At 38.0% G+C, this 19,199-nt stretch overlaps 1 protein-coding gene across 14 annotated transcripts in view; it reads right to left on the reverse strand.

The window, feature by feature from the left end:
- Positions 1–19,199, reverse strand: part of SNAP91 (synaptosome associated protein 91) — a 149,027-nt gene that overhangs the window by 96,738 nt on the left and 33,090 nt on the right. For all 14 annotated transcript variants that reach the window (XM_045498925.1, XM_045498924.1, XM_045498918.1 and 11 more), the window contains exons 3-5: positions 1,705–1,847; positions 986–1,061; positions 126–228 (exon numbers count right to left, since the gene is read on the reverse strand). In XM_045498925.1, coding sequence (XP_045354881.1) covers positions 126–228; positions 986–1,061; positions 1,705–1,847 — 322 coding nt within the window. The remainder of the gene's footprint in view (positions 1–125; positions 229–985; positions 1,062–1,704; positions 1,848–19,199) is intronic.

The raw sequence follows: 19,199 nt of genomic DNA on the forward strand, positions 1-19,199 counted from the left end.
ATTGTAAACTGGGCCTTCATGACCAAATTATTTGGCATTTAAGCTTAGTTAAGGAAAGTCAAGCATTCCCCAAAGACCTACTCTGTTCAAATAAATATGAGAAAGAAAAAAAACCCCAAACATACCCCTTCTTCACTCTGGCAAAATCAAATGCCATCTGTCTGTAAGAGAAAGCCTTTTCATTCAAATATCTACTATAGCGCCTTATGAAGGTAGACATATCATAACCTGGGGAGAGGGGCAGAAGAAGTAAAACTAATTAATAAAATACCTTCAATTGTGCTTTGGTTAGTACCAATTTTTTTAAACTCCCCAAATGTAAATAATGCTAGAATGAGGTCAATAAGTGTATCAGAAAGGCCTCATTTTAAATCCTACTGCAAGCAAAAATACTTTAGGCATGAGACATTCTAAGACATTTCAATTTCGTTATACTACCATCCTTGTACAGATTAATTATCTTTTCTGATTTTCCTTGCATTTTTGTTTATCATTTCAAAAAACAGGCTGTTTCCGTCTTAATACGCATAGCTACCTGAGAACTACCTGCTTGATGCGCTTGTCTTATACATGATAGGCAACCAGTAAGTATGATGAATGGACACATGACTGCAGTTCAAATTCTAATTTATGAAGAACGTTGCTTCAAGGCTGGAATCTTTTTTTTTTTTAATTGGGAAAGTACCTTTTATTTCATTGCCTTTTGTACTTTCATAAACAATTGTGGGTCTAGAATACTGACTATTAAGGTAAACACTGAAAAAGACAAAAAGTAAAGTTAATGTTATCTATATGCTGAGTTGTCTAAAAATTAAATATTTTGAAGCTCTACAAAGTAACAATATAATTATTTTTAAGCTTTTTCCTGAATACCCAACAGAACTATCATCCACACTAATTACAGATTAATAACCTCACTTCAAAAATTTAAAAAACCTGCATCAAAAGCATTATCCAAAAAATTAGAAAACATAAATATTCTCACCATGGGATCCACTTTTGTCCAAAAAATTGCTGAGATTGAATAGTGTATTTCTAGAGGCCAAGTACTGAATAAATCTCTGAAAAACAAAAATTAGAATGAAAACAATATTCCCAAATCATACCTTTAAGCAATTTCTGATACTAAAGGATGCTACAAATTGTCATAATGATTTTATTTTTTACTCAGTTATAAAGCTTCTCACTCTGACCTTCTCTGAAAGGGAAAAAAAGACTGAAAAGTACTCATTGAATTAGAATTAAATTTTATGACCTTTCATTTCTTATGTAACAGAAACACTGCAATTTAATATGATTCAGTAGGCATCCCATACAAAATGGGTAATTTTTATTTTATTAATATTTTCCAAAATTAAGCATCTATATGAAAGCAATTTTCATTTAAAGACTATTCCTAATGGGAAAAATTATTTCATTGTTCCTTTCTCCTGACATTTTTGCCCACTAATGCATTTATATGGTATATACACTTTAAGTACCAGTAATATTTAATATTTCAATGTCTCCAAAAGAATGTCTAACATTTATTTTTTGAAAAATAGCTAACGAGAAGATTAGAATTATACTCCTTCCCATGATTTTGAATCATATATTTCCTCTTCTTCTTCTCCTATTAGTGAAAAGTCAAAGAACCCCCAATAAAAGCCTCCCTCCCCCACCCAAAAAAAGAAAAGTTAAGTTTACTTCATTTACTTCCTTTACCTCATTTCCATGCACCATGAGATGATGTGTTGTGACTAAAGCTTTAAATACAACCACCCAGCTACTGTTTGTTGCCCGCTCAAAGAGTGTGTCGGCCATCTGAGGAATATTAACATTGGTCTCATTGGTAGCCTGGATCAAATCTATGAAAGTAGAAGAAATCCAACAATGATATTAATCATTACACACAAAACTTCATTTCAAGTTTTAAGCTTTTAAACCTGGTTACTAAAACAGGAGTCCCAAAATTGCTTTGACAATAACTAATAACCAAATTAAAATGAAATTACAGTATCTTTTTTTTTTTTTTTTCAACGTTTATTTTTTTTGGGGGGGGGGACAGAGAGAGACAGAGCATGAACGGGGGAGGGGCAGAGAGAGAGGGAGACACAGAATCGGAAACAGGCTCCAGGCTCTGAGCCATCAGCCCAGAGCCCGACGCGGGGCTCGAACTCACGGACCGCGAGATCGTGACCTGGCTGAAGTCGGACGCTTAACCGACTGCGCCACCCAGGCGCCCCTGAAATTACAGTATCTTTACACATGAACACATAAATACATGTTTTACCCAAAGCATTTATTTTTTTCTTGAGCTTATTTTTTTCTATGGAATTCTGTGTCCTATTCTGAATTTTATTGGTTTTCTGGTACCAATATCACTCTTTAAAATTACAAATTACAGGAAAGCTAAGCCTCACGTTAATTCTTCTTTCCTAGTACAATGTCTCAAAAATGTACTCATTCTACACAGCATTTGAAGGCAATAACATAAATGTATATTTTGAAACACGAAGCTGCTAAAATGCATACTTCACCGGGATTTTAATTCTGATGGGTCCTAATAAATATACTTACCACCTAAGTGGCAAATGAGAGCAAACAGTAAAAAAAAAAAAAAAAAAAAAATTCCATCACACTTACCTAAGCTACCAAAGAACACCATGCATGCATTAAATTACTAGGGTGAGACTTGAGTTTATAAGAGAGAAACCTTTATGATACATTCACTGTCCATATTTACATATTATCATTATGATTCCAGTCGTACCTCAGGGAAAAAAAATTTATATAGTGGCCAAAGTGGGCTGCCTAGCATTCAGAAAAAGTGGCGAGTGCTGCCGAAGAGGTATGAGGCAACCAAAGACAATGTGCCACGGGACAGAAGCTAAGCCACACTGGGGCAGCGCAGACTTGAGGGTGGTACAGCTGACCTTTGAACAACATGGGTTTGAACTGCAAGGGTCCACTTTCACATAGATTTTTTTAAGAGTACAGTACCATAATGTATTTTCTCTTCCTCATGATTTTCTTAGTAACCTTCTTTTCTCACTTTATTGTAAGGAATATGGTTCATAACACATGTAGCATAAAATATGTGTTAACTGACTAGGTTACCAGTAAGGCTTCTGGTCACTATTAGTCAACAGTAGGCTACTAGTCGTTAAATTTTGGAGGAGTCAAAAGTTAGCCTCAGATTTTTGACTACATGGGTGGTCAATGCCCCTAACCCCTGGGATTGTTCAAGGGTCAACTGGTACTTCCAACAGCACAGTATGATTCCTCAGGACAATCCTACAAGACTTCTCTTACAAGCCACACCCACCCTGCAGAGAACTGCAGGTGATACTCAGTTACAAGAGAATCCCATGCAACAAATGCAGAGACAGACCCATCCTTTTCCTGACCAAAATCCACGCTCAGTAATCAATAAACCATACATTTGCTTTATTCATTTATCTATTTTATAAAAAATGAGGTTTAAAAAAAGTTGATACTGCATCCCTGAAATAAATTCTGCCCCCTTTTAAGTGCAGGCCGATGTGGTCTCCCTCTGTTTTAAAATGTGAGGCATTTTGCTCCCGCTGGGTATTCAGGTTAGATGTGTATCCCTCGTAAGTTCCTACCATACCGAAGCTCCTTGACGATGGCAACAGTCATGCCAATGTCTGTTTTTGTGGAGTGCGCTGTACACAATAAATATTTGTTAAGCAAAATTTACCAAAAACCCCATACTTTAGCCCAAAATATAAGCAAACAATTCTTTTTTTTTTTTTTTTTTTAATTTTTTTTTTTTTAACGTTTATTTTATTTTTGGGACAGAGAGAAACAGAGCATGAACGGGGGAGGGGCAGAGAGAGAGGGAGACACAGAATCGGAAACAGGCTCCAGGCTCTGAGCCATCAGCCCAGAGCCCGACGCGGGGCTCGAACTCACGGACCGCGAGATCGTGACCTGGCTGAAGTCGGACGCCCAACCGACTGCGCCACCCAGGCGCCCCAGCAAACAATTCTTTAAAGAAAAATCACAAAGCTGTGACATGGTTTCTTGAGACTGTATCATGGGACTACTTTATACTTGAAATTCTGTTTCAGTCACAAATTATTTTATTCATTCATTTATTGAACTGGGATCTGGGGATACAGAAACATATTTCTGGTCAGAGGAGACAAATACCTGGTCAGATAATCGAGAAAGCCTCTAAGAAATGAGTAAAGAGAAGCAACAAGATAGAGCCCAGAGAGCCCAGGTCCAGGGTTAGCTTAGCCCCTGTCTAGATATACAAACTCTAACAAATAAAATATCTCTTTCATTTAGGCCCTTATCTTTAAAATAGGAGGTAATAATTACTACCTTTCAGGACTATTATAAGGATTGCAAAGTGTCTTAACATAGTAGGCACTGAAAACAAATGTTTGTAAGTATTCTTATACACACACTGAATTACAAGAAAAGAGTAGGGTACTAGGAAAGCATCCATGGGGAGGATCCTAAAGTCAGCTATGCCATGGGAGAGGAGGAGGACATTTTTACCAAGTGAGCAAAGTGTGGAATCCTAAGAGGTGAGATGTCCTTGGAGAACTGTGGCAGTTTGGGGGCTGGGTATGTGTGGGCAGGTGATGGGGAGGAACTTAACTGAAGAGCAAGGGCATGACCAGTGAGGGATCTCACACATGATTTACCTACAAGGCACCCTACAGGAGCCTTGGAAGGATTTTAGCAGAGAAGTATAAGACTTCACTTTTATAGTCAACCACATCACTCAGTGACTACTAAATTTTATCTGCAAAGGTAAGCAGAGGTATGGGATAAGATATGCCTGGAAAGATATACTAGAATACAGGAAGAGAGTAAGTTAGAAAGCCCAGTTGAGAATGAGATGAGATGAGCCTGGCTAATGAAAAGGCAGTAGGGATAGAGGGAGATAATGAATGGAGTAGAAAAACATTCAGGAGGCTCAACTGATGTCTCCAGGTGAGCAAATGGATATTAGAGGGGAAAGGAAAAGGAATCATGACCAATTTCAGATTTCTGGTTTGGGGTCCAGTAAATGTTTTTTACTGGAAAGGGAGGAAAGCTGGTTTCAAAGGAGACATAAACTATTTTGAACACAAAACATTTGAAGTAGCTGCGAAGATCAATGTTGAGATGTCTGATAGTGGCCTGGAAGCATGTTCTAAAGTCCGGGATGGGGTGCCTGGGTAGCTCAGTCAGTTGAGCGTCTGACTCTTGATTTTGGCTCAGGTCATTGGATCAAGCCCTGTGTCTGGCTCCACTCTGAGTGCGGAGCCTACTTAATAAAGATTCTTTCTCTCTCCCTCTGTTCCTCTCCCTTGCTCATGCTCTAAAATAAAAATAAAAATAAAATAAAATAAAATAAAATAAAATAAAATAAAATAAAATAAAATAAAATAAAATAAAATAAATACAGTTCAGAACCAACACTCGACCTAGATACAAATTTAGGAGTCATCAGCAATGAAATGGGAGCTGAAATCATGTAAGTAGAAGAGGTAATACCTCTCCCCCCATGGAGATTGTTATAAATAAGAAATAAGAATCAAAGCTAAAAAAGACTAACATTTAGAGATAAATGGAAGAAAAATGAGTGAGGTAACAGATGGCAAAGAGAAGCCCAGGAAAGTGAAATTGTGAAAGCCAATTAAGAAGAGAGCTTCACAAAATTCAAGAAGCAATTAGGGATCACCAATGTCAACTACTACTGAGTCTTCACAAACCGAACCCCAAGAATAGAATACATACAACTATTGGCCTGCTGCCATGCGCAGGAAATAAAGCTCAAGTACAGACTAGTTGTGAAGGGGAGAGGGTCAAAGGATGGTTTTTATGGTTTAAAGATGGAACACATTTAAGTATATTTAAATCTAAGTAGGAAAAGCCAAAAAGAGGAAAGGTTGAAAAGAGCAGACATAACTTATGGGGAATTCTAGAGGCAGAAGGAGCTCTAGAATTTCTGAATTCTAGAGATGTTAGTGTTAGCCTCAGAGAGGAGTGCCACACAATGGAGAGAGGTAAGGATGGGGAGTGGAGTGGAGATGGAAGAATGAGTGATGAGATACAATGCTACTGAGAGGCATGTCCTTGATGAAGCAGAGGTTATAGATTTTATTAAATCCTGACCTTAAAATATTCATCTTTTTAATATTCTATTGTCAGGGGCTGGCAAACTATAGCTTGTTGGGCAACCTGGACATGTTTCTTGTTTTGTAAATAGTTTTATTGGAACACAGCCATGCCCATTTGTTTACATTTTGTCTAAAGCTGCTTTCACACCACAGTGACATAGTTGAATAGTTACAATGCTCAACTGAAACTAAATTCAGTGGTCCACAAAGCCTAATATTTACTCTCTGACCCTTTAGAGAAAAATGCTTGCTGACCCTGTTCTGTCACTAAATGGGGAGTGTGCATAAAGCAACTCTGATGCACAACAGAGATGAATGCTGGAAAAGCAATTGTGTGTTGAATTGTGAAATGAACTAACCACTTGTGTAGACTGTGATATTTACTTGAAAGAGTGACTGACAGACTTCAAATCATGGTGATTCTGACTTGGTATTCAGCAGTTATTTTCTCAACCATAAAGAAAGTGAGCCTGTCAAAGAAAACAAATGACAGTACTGGTTGCCAATGATAAAATTCCATATTTTAAGTTAAAATTAGAATTTTTGAAAACTTGTGTCTGCCACACTAAGCTTCACAATTTTCCAGCTCTCTGTTAAGATTGTTGGTGACATTCACGAGTATCATTTGTTGATATTATATAATGAAATATGACAACATTTGGAAGATGTAAGTAACTCTGCAAACCAATATTTTTCAAATGGCTAGTACATAATGTTACAAAATAAAAATTCAATTAATTCTAAGGTGGACCAATGAGAATGGATTTTAACATAACAGAGTACAAAAAATTCACTGATGTTGTTTCAGAATCAATATTGCAATCTAAATTCAAGAAACTACTACTGAAGGGTTGCCTGGGTGGCTCAGTTGGTTAAGCATCTGATTTTTGGCTTCAGCTCAGGTCATGATCTCATGGTTCCTGAGTTTAAGCCCCACTTCAGGCTCTGTGGTAACAGTTTGGAACCTGCTTGGGATTCTCTCTTTCCCTCTCTCTCTGCCCCTACCCTGCTTGTGCACTCATGCATGCTCTCTCTCTCAATAAATAAATAATGAAAAGAGAGAGAGAGAGAGAGAAAGAAAGAGAGAAAGAAAGAAAAAGAAAGAAAGAAAGAAAGAAAGAAAGAAAGAAAGAAAGAAAGAAAGAAAAAGAAAGAAAGAAAGAAAGAAAGAAAGAAAGAAAGAAAGAAAGAGAAAGAAAGAAAGAAAGAAAGAAAGAAAGAAAGAAAGAAAGAAAGAAAGAAAGAAAGAAAGAAAGAAAGAAACTCCCATTTAGAAAGTTATGGTGCAGTATCAAAGAAGGAAATCCACCAATTTTCTGAAAAAGTTATTAAAATAGTTCTCCCCTTTCCAACTGTGTATCTGTGTGAGGACCGATTTTCCTCATACACTTCAACTCAAACAGTATATCCCAAGAGACTGAATATAGAAACAGATATGAGCATCTGTCTTCTATTGAACAAGACATGAAAAATATGTATAAAGATTTAAAACAATACCATTCTTCTCACCATATTTTTGTTTTAGAAAATAATTACTTTCCCTAAAAGTATTATTTGTGTTAATATGCCAATAGGTTTACTACTGTTATTTTAAAATAAAAAGTATTTTTAAGCTTTCTCAGTTCCAATTTCTAATACATTACATTTCTAAAGATATAACTCACGTAAACAAAAGCTCTCAAAATTCCTCAATAATTTAAAAGTACAAAGGTGGGGCGCCTGGGTGGCGCAGTCGGTTAAGCGTCTGACTTCAGCCAGGTCACGATCTCGCGGTCCGTGAGTTCGAGCCCCGCGTCGGGCTCTGGGCTGATGGCTCAGAGCCTGGAGCCTGTTTCCGATTCTGTGTCTCCCTCTCTCTCTGCCCCTCCCCCGTTCATGCTCTGTCTCTCTCTGTCCCAAAAATAAATAAACGTTGAAAAAAAAAATAAAAATAAAAATAAAAAATAAATAAATAAAAGTACAAAGGTATCCTGAGACCAAACAGTTTGAGAGTTGCTATTCTTGGTATATATCTAAAAAGAATTGCTGGGTTGTAGCGTATCTACATAGTTAACTTTACAAAATGTTTTTACATAGTGGTTACAACATTTAGATTTTAACTAGTAGTGTATACAATTATCTGCTGCTCTACTTGCTCAACAAATAAAGGGTTTCGATTTTTTTAATTTCAAAAAATTAAAACAAAGCATAGACATAAACATGCAGAAAAAAAGTTCCTGAAAATTGTGCGAATCTAAATGCTAAAATATCTGTCATATCTGAATTCCTTAGAATTCAAAGTGTTAGCTGAACTTGAGACAGAACTGGTATCTTTTTAAAGATAGTTTTTTTTAATGTTTATTTTTGAGAGAGAGAAAATGAGTTGGGGGGGGCAGAGAGAGCGGGGGGCAAAGAGAGAGAGGGACAGAGGATCCAAAGGATCCTAGGATCCTAGGGTTGCTGCTAACAGATAGCCTAATGCGGTGCTTGAACTCAGGAACAACGAGATCATGACCTAAGCCACAATCAGAGTCAGGTGCTTAATCAACTGACAGTATCTTTATTGAAGTACAACTGACATACCAAAGAAAACTATACACATTTAAAGAATACTATTTGATAAATGCTGACAAATATGCATCCATAAAACTGCCATTAAAATCAAGATAGTGAACATATCCATCACCCGCAAAGTTTTCCTAGAGACCTTTTATAATTCCTCTTCCCTACCCCTCCCCATTCTTCTCTGCTGCTGTCCTTAGCAACCACCAATTTGCTGTTAGCCAACATACATTAGTTTGTATCTACCAACACATAAAGATTCTAATAAAGAGAATCATACTTTTTTTTTGGAGGGGGGAGGCAGGGGAGAGGTCTGGTTTCTTTCACTCAGCATAATTATTTTGAGACTCATCCAATTGTTGCATTCCTTTTTTATTACTGAGGTGTATTCTGCTATATGGACATAACAAAATTGTTTATTCATTCACCTACTGATGGACATTTGGAATGACTCCAGTTTTTGATTATTACAAGTAAAACTGCTATGAACATTCGTGTACAAGTATTCGCATGGACATATGCTTTCAGTTCCTTTGGGTAACTGCCTAGGAGTAGACTGGTTAAATCATTTGGAAGTAAATATATCAGAAAATGCCAAACTACTTGCAAAATGGTTGTATCATGTTACATTCCTACCAGCAGCATACAGGCACTATAGTTTATCTTTTTGCCATTCTAACAGGCGTGACAAGGTGTCTCATGATGGCTTTTCTTCGCATTTTTGTAATGGCTACTGAAGTTGAACATATTTTCCATGTACTTTTTGTTACTTTATTTGCCATAGATATGAATTCTTAGCCATTTTTATTGGATTGTTTTCTAATTATGGAGTTATTTTGCTTCAAGTTGATTATGAGATATATAATTTGCAAATACATTCTCCAAGTCTATGGCTTCTCATTTCATGCTTTTAACTGCCTTTCAAAGAACAGGAATTCTCAGTTATGTGAAGTCCTATCTATCAAGATTTTCTTTAAGGGTTTGTGCTTTTGTGTCATACCTAAGAAATCCTTGCTTGAGTCAAAGTCACAAAGATTTTCTCCTGTTTCTTCTAGAAGTTTTATAGTTTTAGGATTGTATGTTAGATCTACAATACATTGTTAGTTTTTATAAATGGTATGGGGAGAGGATATAGGGTTTCTTTTTTTTTTTTTTTTTTTTTTTTTTTGCATATATCAAATTGTTCCAGCACCATTTGTTGAGAAACTTCCATTTTATTCTTTCCCACTTTGTACCTTTGTCAAAAATCAGTGGACCATATACCTTGGGGTCTATTTCAGGACTCTCTTCTATTCATCCATTTGTCTGTCTTTATACCAATACACTATCTTTGTTACTGTAAATTAAAAAAAAATTTAATGTTTATTTATTTCTGAGACAGAGAGAGAAAGAGCATGAGTGGGGGAGGGGCAGAGAGAGAGGGAGACACAGAATCCGAAGCAGGCTCCAGGCTGTGAGCTGTCAGCATAGAGCCCGACGCGGAGCTTGAACTCACAAACCGTGAGATAATGACCTGAGCCAAAGTCGGTTGGTCAACCGACTGAGCCACCCAAGTGCCCCATGTTATTGTAAATTTTAATAATTCTTGAAATCAATGAGTGCTAGCCCTCCAATTTTGTTCTTCAAAGTATTTTCTTGCTCTTTTAGATCCTTTGTATCTCTATGAGTTTTATGTTGAATTTCTCAATTTTAACAAAAATTGTCTGCTGGGATTTTGATTTGGATCATGTTGAATGTATAGTTCAATTTGGGATGATCTGGCATTTTAGCAATAATGAGTCTTCCCACTTATATACATAGTCTGTCTCCCCACTTACTTAGATCTGCTTTCATTTGTCCCAGCAGCGTTGGGCAGTGTTCAGTATTCAGGTCTTACATATATTTTGCCAGATTCATTCCTAAGTATTTCACACATTTTGATAACATGGTAAATGGTATTGTTTTTTTTTTTTTACATTTCAACGTTTTATTTATTAAAAATTTTAAAAATGTTTATTTATTTTTAAAGAAAGAGGGTGGGGAGGGGCAGAGAGAGAGGGAGACACAGAATCCGAAGCAGGCTCCAGGCTCTGAGCTGTCAGCACAGAGCCCAACACGGGTCTCCAATCCACAAACCATGAGATCATGACCTGAGCCAAAGTCGGATGCTAAACTGACTGAGCCACCCAGACTCCCCTACGTTTCAACTTTTAAAAAATTTTGTTCTTATCTGAGAGGGAGTGTGTGGGAACAGGGGAGAGTGGCCGAGTGAGAGAGAGAGAGAGAGAGAGAATGAGAGAAAGAGAGTATGAGAGAGAGAGAGAGAGAGAGAGAGAGAGAGAGAGAGAGAAATGAGAAATTTCAAGCAGACTCCCCGCTCAGTACAGAGCCTGATGCAGGGCTCAATCTGACAACCCCGAGATCATGATCTGAACCAAAATCAAGAGTCCGATGCCTAACTGACTAAGCCACCCAGGCACCCCATTTTTCATTTCAACTTCTAATTGTTCACTGCCAATATTAAAAAATACAATTTATGTATTTTGACTATATCCCACAGCTTTGCTTATCCCACTTATCAGGGTTTTTTTTGGTGGATTCTATCATATATTCTACATAGATATGCTGTGATAAAGTCAGTTTTTACTTGTTTACAGTCCTGATACCTGTTCTTCCTCCTCCTCCAATTATTATTATTTATTTTATTTTTTTTCTTGATGGTGTTGCTACTGGCTAGAATGCAATTTGAAGAGTGGTGAGAAAGAACATCCCTTTCTTTTCCTGACCTTAAGGGGAAAACATTCAGTTTTTCATTAGTAAACGTGATGTTAGCAGTAGGTTTTTCAAGATATCCCATGTCACATTAAGGAAGTTTCCTTATATTCCTAGTTTGCTGAGAGTTTTTATCATAGACGGATATTGGATTTTGTCCAATATATTTTCTATATCTAGTGAGATGATCATATGGTTTTTCTTTTTTAGTCTGTTATTATGGTGAATTACATTGATTAGTGGTCAAATGTTAAACTAACCTTGCATTCTTAGGATAAACTCCCTCGGTCATGATGCTTTATCTTTCTGTCACTGGATTTGATTTGCTAATGTTTTGTCAAGACTTTTTACATGCATGTCTATAAGGAATATTAGACTACAGTTTCTTTTCTTGTAGTATCTTTGGTTCTGCAATCAGAGGAAAGGCCTCATAGAATAAGTTGAGAAGTATTCTCTCATCTTCAATTTTCTGGAAGAGTTTGTGTAGAACTGGGGTTATTTCTTTTCTGGTCTTGGAGTTTTCTTTGATAGACTTTTTTAACCATAACTTTGATTTCTTTAATAAATACAGAGTTATTCGGGTTATTTATTTATTTTTGAATGAGTCTGGGTAGTTTGTGCTTTTCAACACATTTGTCCTTTTCACGTCAGTTGTTATCCTGGCAACAAGTCGTTAGCAGTATTCCCTGTTTTCCTTTTAACATCTAGTGAATCAGCAGTGATGTCATCTGTCTCATAATTACGTGATACTGGTAATTTATGTTTTTTTCTTTTTCTTTCTGATCAGCCTGGGTAAGGTCATTTTAACTGTATCAATCTTCTCAGAGACTCAGCTCCATCCCCGCAGTTCAGAGAAGGCTGCAGTTCAGGTGGCGTCCTCCACCTTTTGCTACAGCCTGGAACCTCTCTTTGCTACAACGTAGAACTCACTTTGTTTTCCGCCTCTCAGAGATCACTGTGCCCTATTGCCTGACATCCAAAATACTGAAAACAGTTATTGAATACATTTAGTCCAGTTTCTCAGTTCTTTCAGGCAGGAGGGTAAATATGGACCCTGTTACTCCATCTTGCCACAAAGCAGAAGTCTTTCATTTTGGTAGTTTTAAGCACTTGAACATCTTTTGGAAAATTCCTCTGAGGCAAGATAATATCCAAAAGTAGTAGAAGAAAAGAAATAGATATAAGTGGAAAAAGAAGTTTAACTTTTGAGAGTTGTAAATAATTATTCACTAAAATAAGAAAATGCAACAAACCTGAATAACTCTCAAATTCATGATCACCTACTTCTTTTTCCACTGCTGTGTGAGACTCTCAACCACCTGAGCCATGTGAAAGATGGCATATGACGGGGCCCTTCTTATCTCTTACCTGGACTGCTCTGTAACCTTTTCTCTGGATTGCGTCCAGCCCAACTAGATGTACTTGTGGAAAAATGACCGCCCAAGTGTACACTTCTGATCCTGGCAGTCGCCTGCTCAAAACCCCACTGGGGGCCTTCTGCTGCCCACTGAATTAAACACTATGACCTCAACCCGGAGTAAAAGGCCTTCTATCAGGCATAGCTCCTTTTCTCCTCTTTGCTACACATGGTGTACCAACAATGTTGTATTGATACTTTTTCATTTTGTTCTTACTGCCTAGAATATCTCTGCCTTCACTTGCTTGAGATCTCATCTTTTAAGGCAATCTCAAATAATATAACCTCCAAGAAGCCTCTTCTAATATCGCCCTCAAAGGGAGGAGAGGCTTTAGTTTTCTCTTCCATGCAGAGTGTGGCAAAGGATACTGGACTTAGCACCAGAGACCCGGATTACAACCTAACTCTGCTACTGAATTTGACCACTCTGTGGCTCTGTATTTTCACCTAGAAATGGGAGTAATATTAACTACCTTACAGGATAGACGTTGTCATTTGTGCTAATCTTTACACATCTTTATTACAGCCTTTATTACATAAAATTATAATTGTTGATTCACATATGTCTTTGCTATATTGGAGCTCAAGATCCAACAGGCAGAAATGAAGTCATATCTGTATCTTTTGATCCCTGGTACCTGACACAAGCCCTGGCATACAAAAGACACTTAATAAATGAGATGCCTATGGCTGGCTTAGCATTATCTGCCTCAGTATAAAGTATTTCCAGACTAAAACTGATAGTTGATATGAGGGGTCTCTTTCTTTCCATAATTCTTTTTTTTTCTTTTTAATTTTTAACGTTTATTTATTATTGAGAGACAGAGAGACACAGAGCATGAGCAGGGGAAGGGCCGAGAGATGGAGAGACACAGAATCCGGAGCAGGCTCCCGGCTCCGAGATGTCAGCATAGAGCCCAACGCGGAGCTCGAACTCACAACCATGAGATCATGACCTGAGCCGAAGTCGGACGCCCAACCGACTGAGCCACCCAGGCGCCCCTCTTTCCATAATTCTTACTGGATACAACTGCATCACCAAATTAGAGTTACTTTCTATGTCGCTGATATGCTTTTATCCGCAGCCAAAGTTCAGAAAGGCAACTTATATTCCTATTTGAACATCTCTCTGTAAGTTTAATTACAAGATTCTGGCAAACACCACTAGAACAGCAATTTTCCTTAGACTGAATGCCAGAAAGGGGAACAAAGATGGGTCATTCCTTTATCTTACAACCATCATCTAAACTTATGCCCTCAGAAAGAAAATGCAAAGCTACAGAACCATGATTGCCAATACACACATTTTAAACATCAACAGCTCAGAGCATCTGCCACATGAACTAACTTATGTGTAAATTGATAAACTGTTCTTTTCAATTTATATCTTTTTTTCTTCCTTCTCGACTCTCTCACTTCCTACCTGCTAGTTAACAACATCAAAGAACTCAAACATTTGAAAACAGAAAGTAATCTTTCCAATTTGGGCAATACAAAAAGATAACGATGCAGATGGTTTCAAGGTTGTTCTCGGCTCAGTATGAATGGCAGACATTAATGGTTGCCTCACCAATACCTATTTCCTTCTCTCTTCTTCTGTACCAGCAGGATGCCACCCATCCCCTCTGCTGGTCCACCCATCAGAAAAGCAAAAAATGTCAGATGCGTGCCATCCCTGCTTCCCTTGTAGTTAGACATGGACATACAAAGGGTAGTCTGCTGAGTCACCTGGGAAAACCTTTTTCTTTGTATTAAATAGCACTTTATAATTAACAGAGTGGAAACATGCCTCCTCGCCTTCAACGGATGTAGTTGTGTATGCATGTGACATCATGGTCATCTTGAGGCACGAGGATAGACTTCAGCAAGCTAGAGACAGCAGTGGGGAAATATGAAAGGCACCTAGGTCTGTGGTGGTGCTGTTGAGCTGGAACTGCCCCACCTCCAGACTTGTTAAGGAAGATAGTAAATTAATTTATCAACTCCCAACTTGGGGCATTCTTTTTACTTGCAGCTGAAAGAATCCTAAGTGATACAAATTGCAACAACACACAACAAAAGGAACCAGGCCCATGACTTCTACAGTGTCCCAGCTCTGATATCACTTGAGTATCTCCCTGCTCCTCAAGACCCCATTGTTTCTGCCCTTTTATAGCATTCAACAACCCCCAGCAGTGCTTTCCCTTGAGATAAAAGGGGTCCTTTGTGTAGAAATTCTGTTGCAGGTGAGCTGGTTATAGGACACAGAGCATAGATGAAAGGCTTGCATTTTGGGAAAGAGAAAGAGAGTATCCTTCTCCTATGCAGAAAGAAGACCTGATAATGTGAAATAACTTTATAAAATATAAATTTTGCATATAGAAGTTCTGAGGTGACAGGAGGATGACTAGAAAATAATCAGAACAAAAATATGCGGGAGGTGGTCGGACATCCCATGGACATCCTAAAGGTTGAGGGGAAATGTTGAGAGAACTGCAGCCAGTGTAGGCTAGCCTGGGCGTGCAGAATGAAATGACCTCGTGAGGGCTGCGGTGGGAGTGACGCCCTACGGAGCGAGGTGTTGAGAACTGCATACATGACAGCAAAGGTGGACCAGCACGAGTAAGAGTTGATGACCCTCAACTGTTAACTGTAAGTGACGAGGATGAATGGAGCCAGAAATAAAAGAATAAACACGTATGGCTTTACAGAGATCAAGGGGAAGCAGCTTGTAAATGTGCCCGCTATGACGAACAGTTATTTGCAGAACTTAACAACAGTGTCCTTCTTCAAATAAATTCCTCTTTAAATGGAAAGGTGCAAACTGTGAGCTTTTAAATTTTTTTCACTTGGGGCGCCTGGGTGGCTCTGTAGGTTGGCGTCCGACTCTTGATTTTTTTGGCTTAGGTCATATCTCACAGTTTGTGGGTTCAAGCCCCGCATTGGGCTCTGCGCTGACAGAAGGGAGCCTGCTTGAGATATTCTCCCTTCCTCCCGCCCTCTCCCTCCCCCTGTCTCTTCCCCTCCCCTGCTTGCTCACACATGCTCTCTCAAAATTAATAATAAAGTGATTTTTAAAAAATAAAGTTTTTTCCACTTAGTCAATATAGTTCAATAAAAACTTCACTTGTATTTTTACATTACTAGAATTTTAATGTAATCTAGTTTCTAAACTATTTAGGTAAACTATTTGTAAACCATTTTTTCATCTCAAAGAAAAATATGTAAACGTTGTAGTCCTTTGTAGAAATATATAGTACAAAAATCCCCTTATGCTGTTTGTTCCCCCATAGGATTTTGGCAGATTTGAAATAAGGAGATGTATCCACAGTGTAGTGAGTCATTTCAGTTAAGGTTTTGGAACCGGACCAGATCCATCCAGTTCAATTACCATCTGTTATTTAATAACTGTGTGACCTTCAGCAAAGTTGCCTCTCTTAACTTCCATTTCTATATTACTATGATGAAGATAATAATGGCACCTATCTGACAGCTGTTTTAGTAAAGTGGGTAATGCAAACAAAATATGTAGCACAGAGCCTGATGTGTAAGGAATGGATATCAAAGCATCTGTATATAAAAATCTGTAAAGTATATAAATAATATACACTATATTTATATATAGATACACACATATACTCTACTATATACATAGGGTAATACACACTAAAGGAGACAGATACACACAAAATTATAATTAGATTTACCCTTTGCTATCTATATCAAAAAGGACTTGGCATACTTTGTTAATTCATTTAATTCATTAACAAATTTTTACTAAATGCTTATCATGTGCCCAGCAGAGATAAGTACTGTGAGGGAAAATAAAATAAGGGGACAGAGAGTAATAGTGGGCACTATTTCAGATAGGGTGACCAGAAAAGGCCTCTTAAAGGCTATAACATTTAAAGAGACCTAAATGCAGCAAGGAAGGAATATTCCATGCAGAGCAAACAGCAAATGCAAAGGCCGCAAGGTAAGAACATGCCTAATGGGTTCAAGAAACAGCAAGAGAGCTAGTGTGCCTGGAGAACAGTGAGCAAGGGAGAGAGTGGCAGACAGAACTGATCAGGAAAAGAAAATATATTACAGGTCACAAGAAGGACTTGATATATCATTAAAATGCAGCAAAGTTGCTGGAGGGATCAAGGGAATAACATGACCCAACTTATATTTTGAAGATTTACTATGATGGCTGTGTGGAACATAGTCCAGGTGGAAGGAGTGAAGTCAGGAAGACAAGAAAAGGAGGTTACTTTAATAGTTCAGGTGAGAGTGACATAATGAGCTGGTATCAGTGTGGCAATGAGATAAAAGTAGGAAAACAAAAGGTAGGATTCTGGATATTTCAAAGGTAGAGCCAAGAGGATTAGCTGGTGGATTTGATGGGAGGCATGAGCTACAGAGAGGAATCAAGAATGACAAGCTTACAGTATCTGGACAGTTGGATGACTTCCCTCTTGCACCCCCTGGGAGAGAGAAGCAGGGTAAGTGAGGCGGGTGCTTCCATTTATGTTGTTCCTCTTTCTATCCACTTCCACCTACTCTTTCACTTCTTTGATTTCACTTCCAACCATAGGGAATGCCATGCCTTGTGTAATGTTTGAACGACATCGAAAGGTATGTCTACTATCTGTGGGGCACATAAAAGGATGTCCTAAGAATTATGTTAATCATTGAGGCATCATGACAAACTATACCCAAGAGTGTTCTAAATTCTAAACATGGGTCAGTTTCAGGGGTAGCCATCAGCAACTTTTCAAAGTCAACATCATAAATTACTATGATTCTTTTGACCCATTGAAGTAGAGGAGATACTGACCATGCTGTCTCCTGAATGCAGCCTCGTGAGTCACAAAGCTCCAAGGAGCCAGCTTAAGAGCCCAACCACCTGCCCGCATGAATCTGAGTCCAGAGCCATGTACCACTATTGCATGAGATTGGGGGCTGGGGGATGTAAGCAGTCCATGTGCCAAATATTTCATCTTCAGTTAACTCTAGTTAAGCTTCTGCTGGTAGAAAACTATTAAGACAAAAATTGGTAGTTTATATTTTTGTCTTTTAGGATCCATACACAGCTCACTCTGGCATTAACCATGCAACCTGGAAATAAGTCACTGGATTTATTTAGCCTAGAGTCTTCAGCCATGAGGCAGAAATAATTACATATGTCCACTAGCCATAACACTATGTTGCTTTTATATTTTATCCTCTCCCAGTGTTTTCTTATAAGTTATCCTGTGGGTTTCAAAAGAACTCTAGGCCTTAAGAATCAGACAATTTATATGAACAGGACTTTAAAAGGGCATGTAAAAAGTAGGTAGCACCAAAGAGGTGGAAGATGACATTTGTAACAGGCCACTGAAACAGAAGATCTTGGTGTTCTGGGCAATCCACAAAGAATCTCAAGCCAGTTCTCTAAGCTGGCAGTAATTGCTGGAAGGATGGCCTTTGCTGACTTCGTTGCCAGGGAGATTTTAGAAGATACGTGTGGCTTGGGTTTCTGATTTCCTGCTACTGCCACACGATGATCCACTACCTGTGTCTAGCCTTCAGGTGTGTCAGATAAATTAACTCATGTCTTATTTACTTGATGGCCTTAAGGTTTTGTTTCGTTTTTCACAGAGCCTTAAACTAAAAATAAGCATAAGGAGTTTGCATTTAAGTTATCACAAAACAGTATTTTAGGGGTGTCTCAAGAATTTACCACATTAGTAAATTTACCATATCCCAAAACTCATCAACTCTGCATGTCTTTTGAACTATCTAACCTAAGTTTCCCATGCTCTAACCACAACCCATCACTTTCTATTCTGTTCTCAGAGAGTAATAGTCACTTCATCCTCAGTTAATTCTTTATATTCAATGCCTCTTTTTACAGTGCTCTCCAGCCATAAAGAAAAGCAGTATTTCATAGCTAGGACCCAAGCAGCGGAAAGAAGGCATCAGTTTTCTGTTCCAATCAAGCTCCCTACCAACATGTGCAACTTATGTTCCCTAAAAATAAACAATATCCCAAAATGGCAGCTTCTGCTGCAGACACTCAGGATTCTTCCCCTTTGCTGTGACCTATAGCCTAATCTCTAGAATGTCTCCCAAATTCATATCCATCTTTCACTCCCAGGCTAGTACAAGGCTGGATTTTTATCTACCTTCCAATTCCTTCTCCCCTAGGCAGGATTCCTTGGCAACACTTCCCAATATTATCTTATCTCCTTGGCCTCTCCCAAAATCTTATTTTTATTTTTTCAGAAACTTTTACAGAACTTCATAGTAGGAAATGTCCAAAAAACACCTAATTCTATGCTCTTTTGAAATATCAAGGGATACAACTTTAGTTCTTAATATATCTTTACTGTATAGATACAAAACTTTACTGCAGT

The sequence above is a fragment of the Leopardus geoffroyi genome, chromosome B2 (genome assembly GCF_018350155.1).
Source record: "Leopardus geoffroyi isolate Oge1 chromosome B2, O.geoffroyi_Oge1_pat1.0, whole genome shotgun sequence".
NCBI classification, from domain to species: domain Eukaryota; kingdom Metazoa; phylum Chordata; class Mammalia; order Carnivora; family Felidae; genus Leopardus; species Leopardus geoffroyi.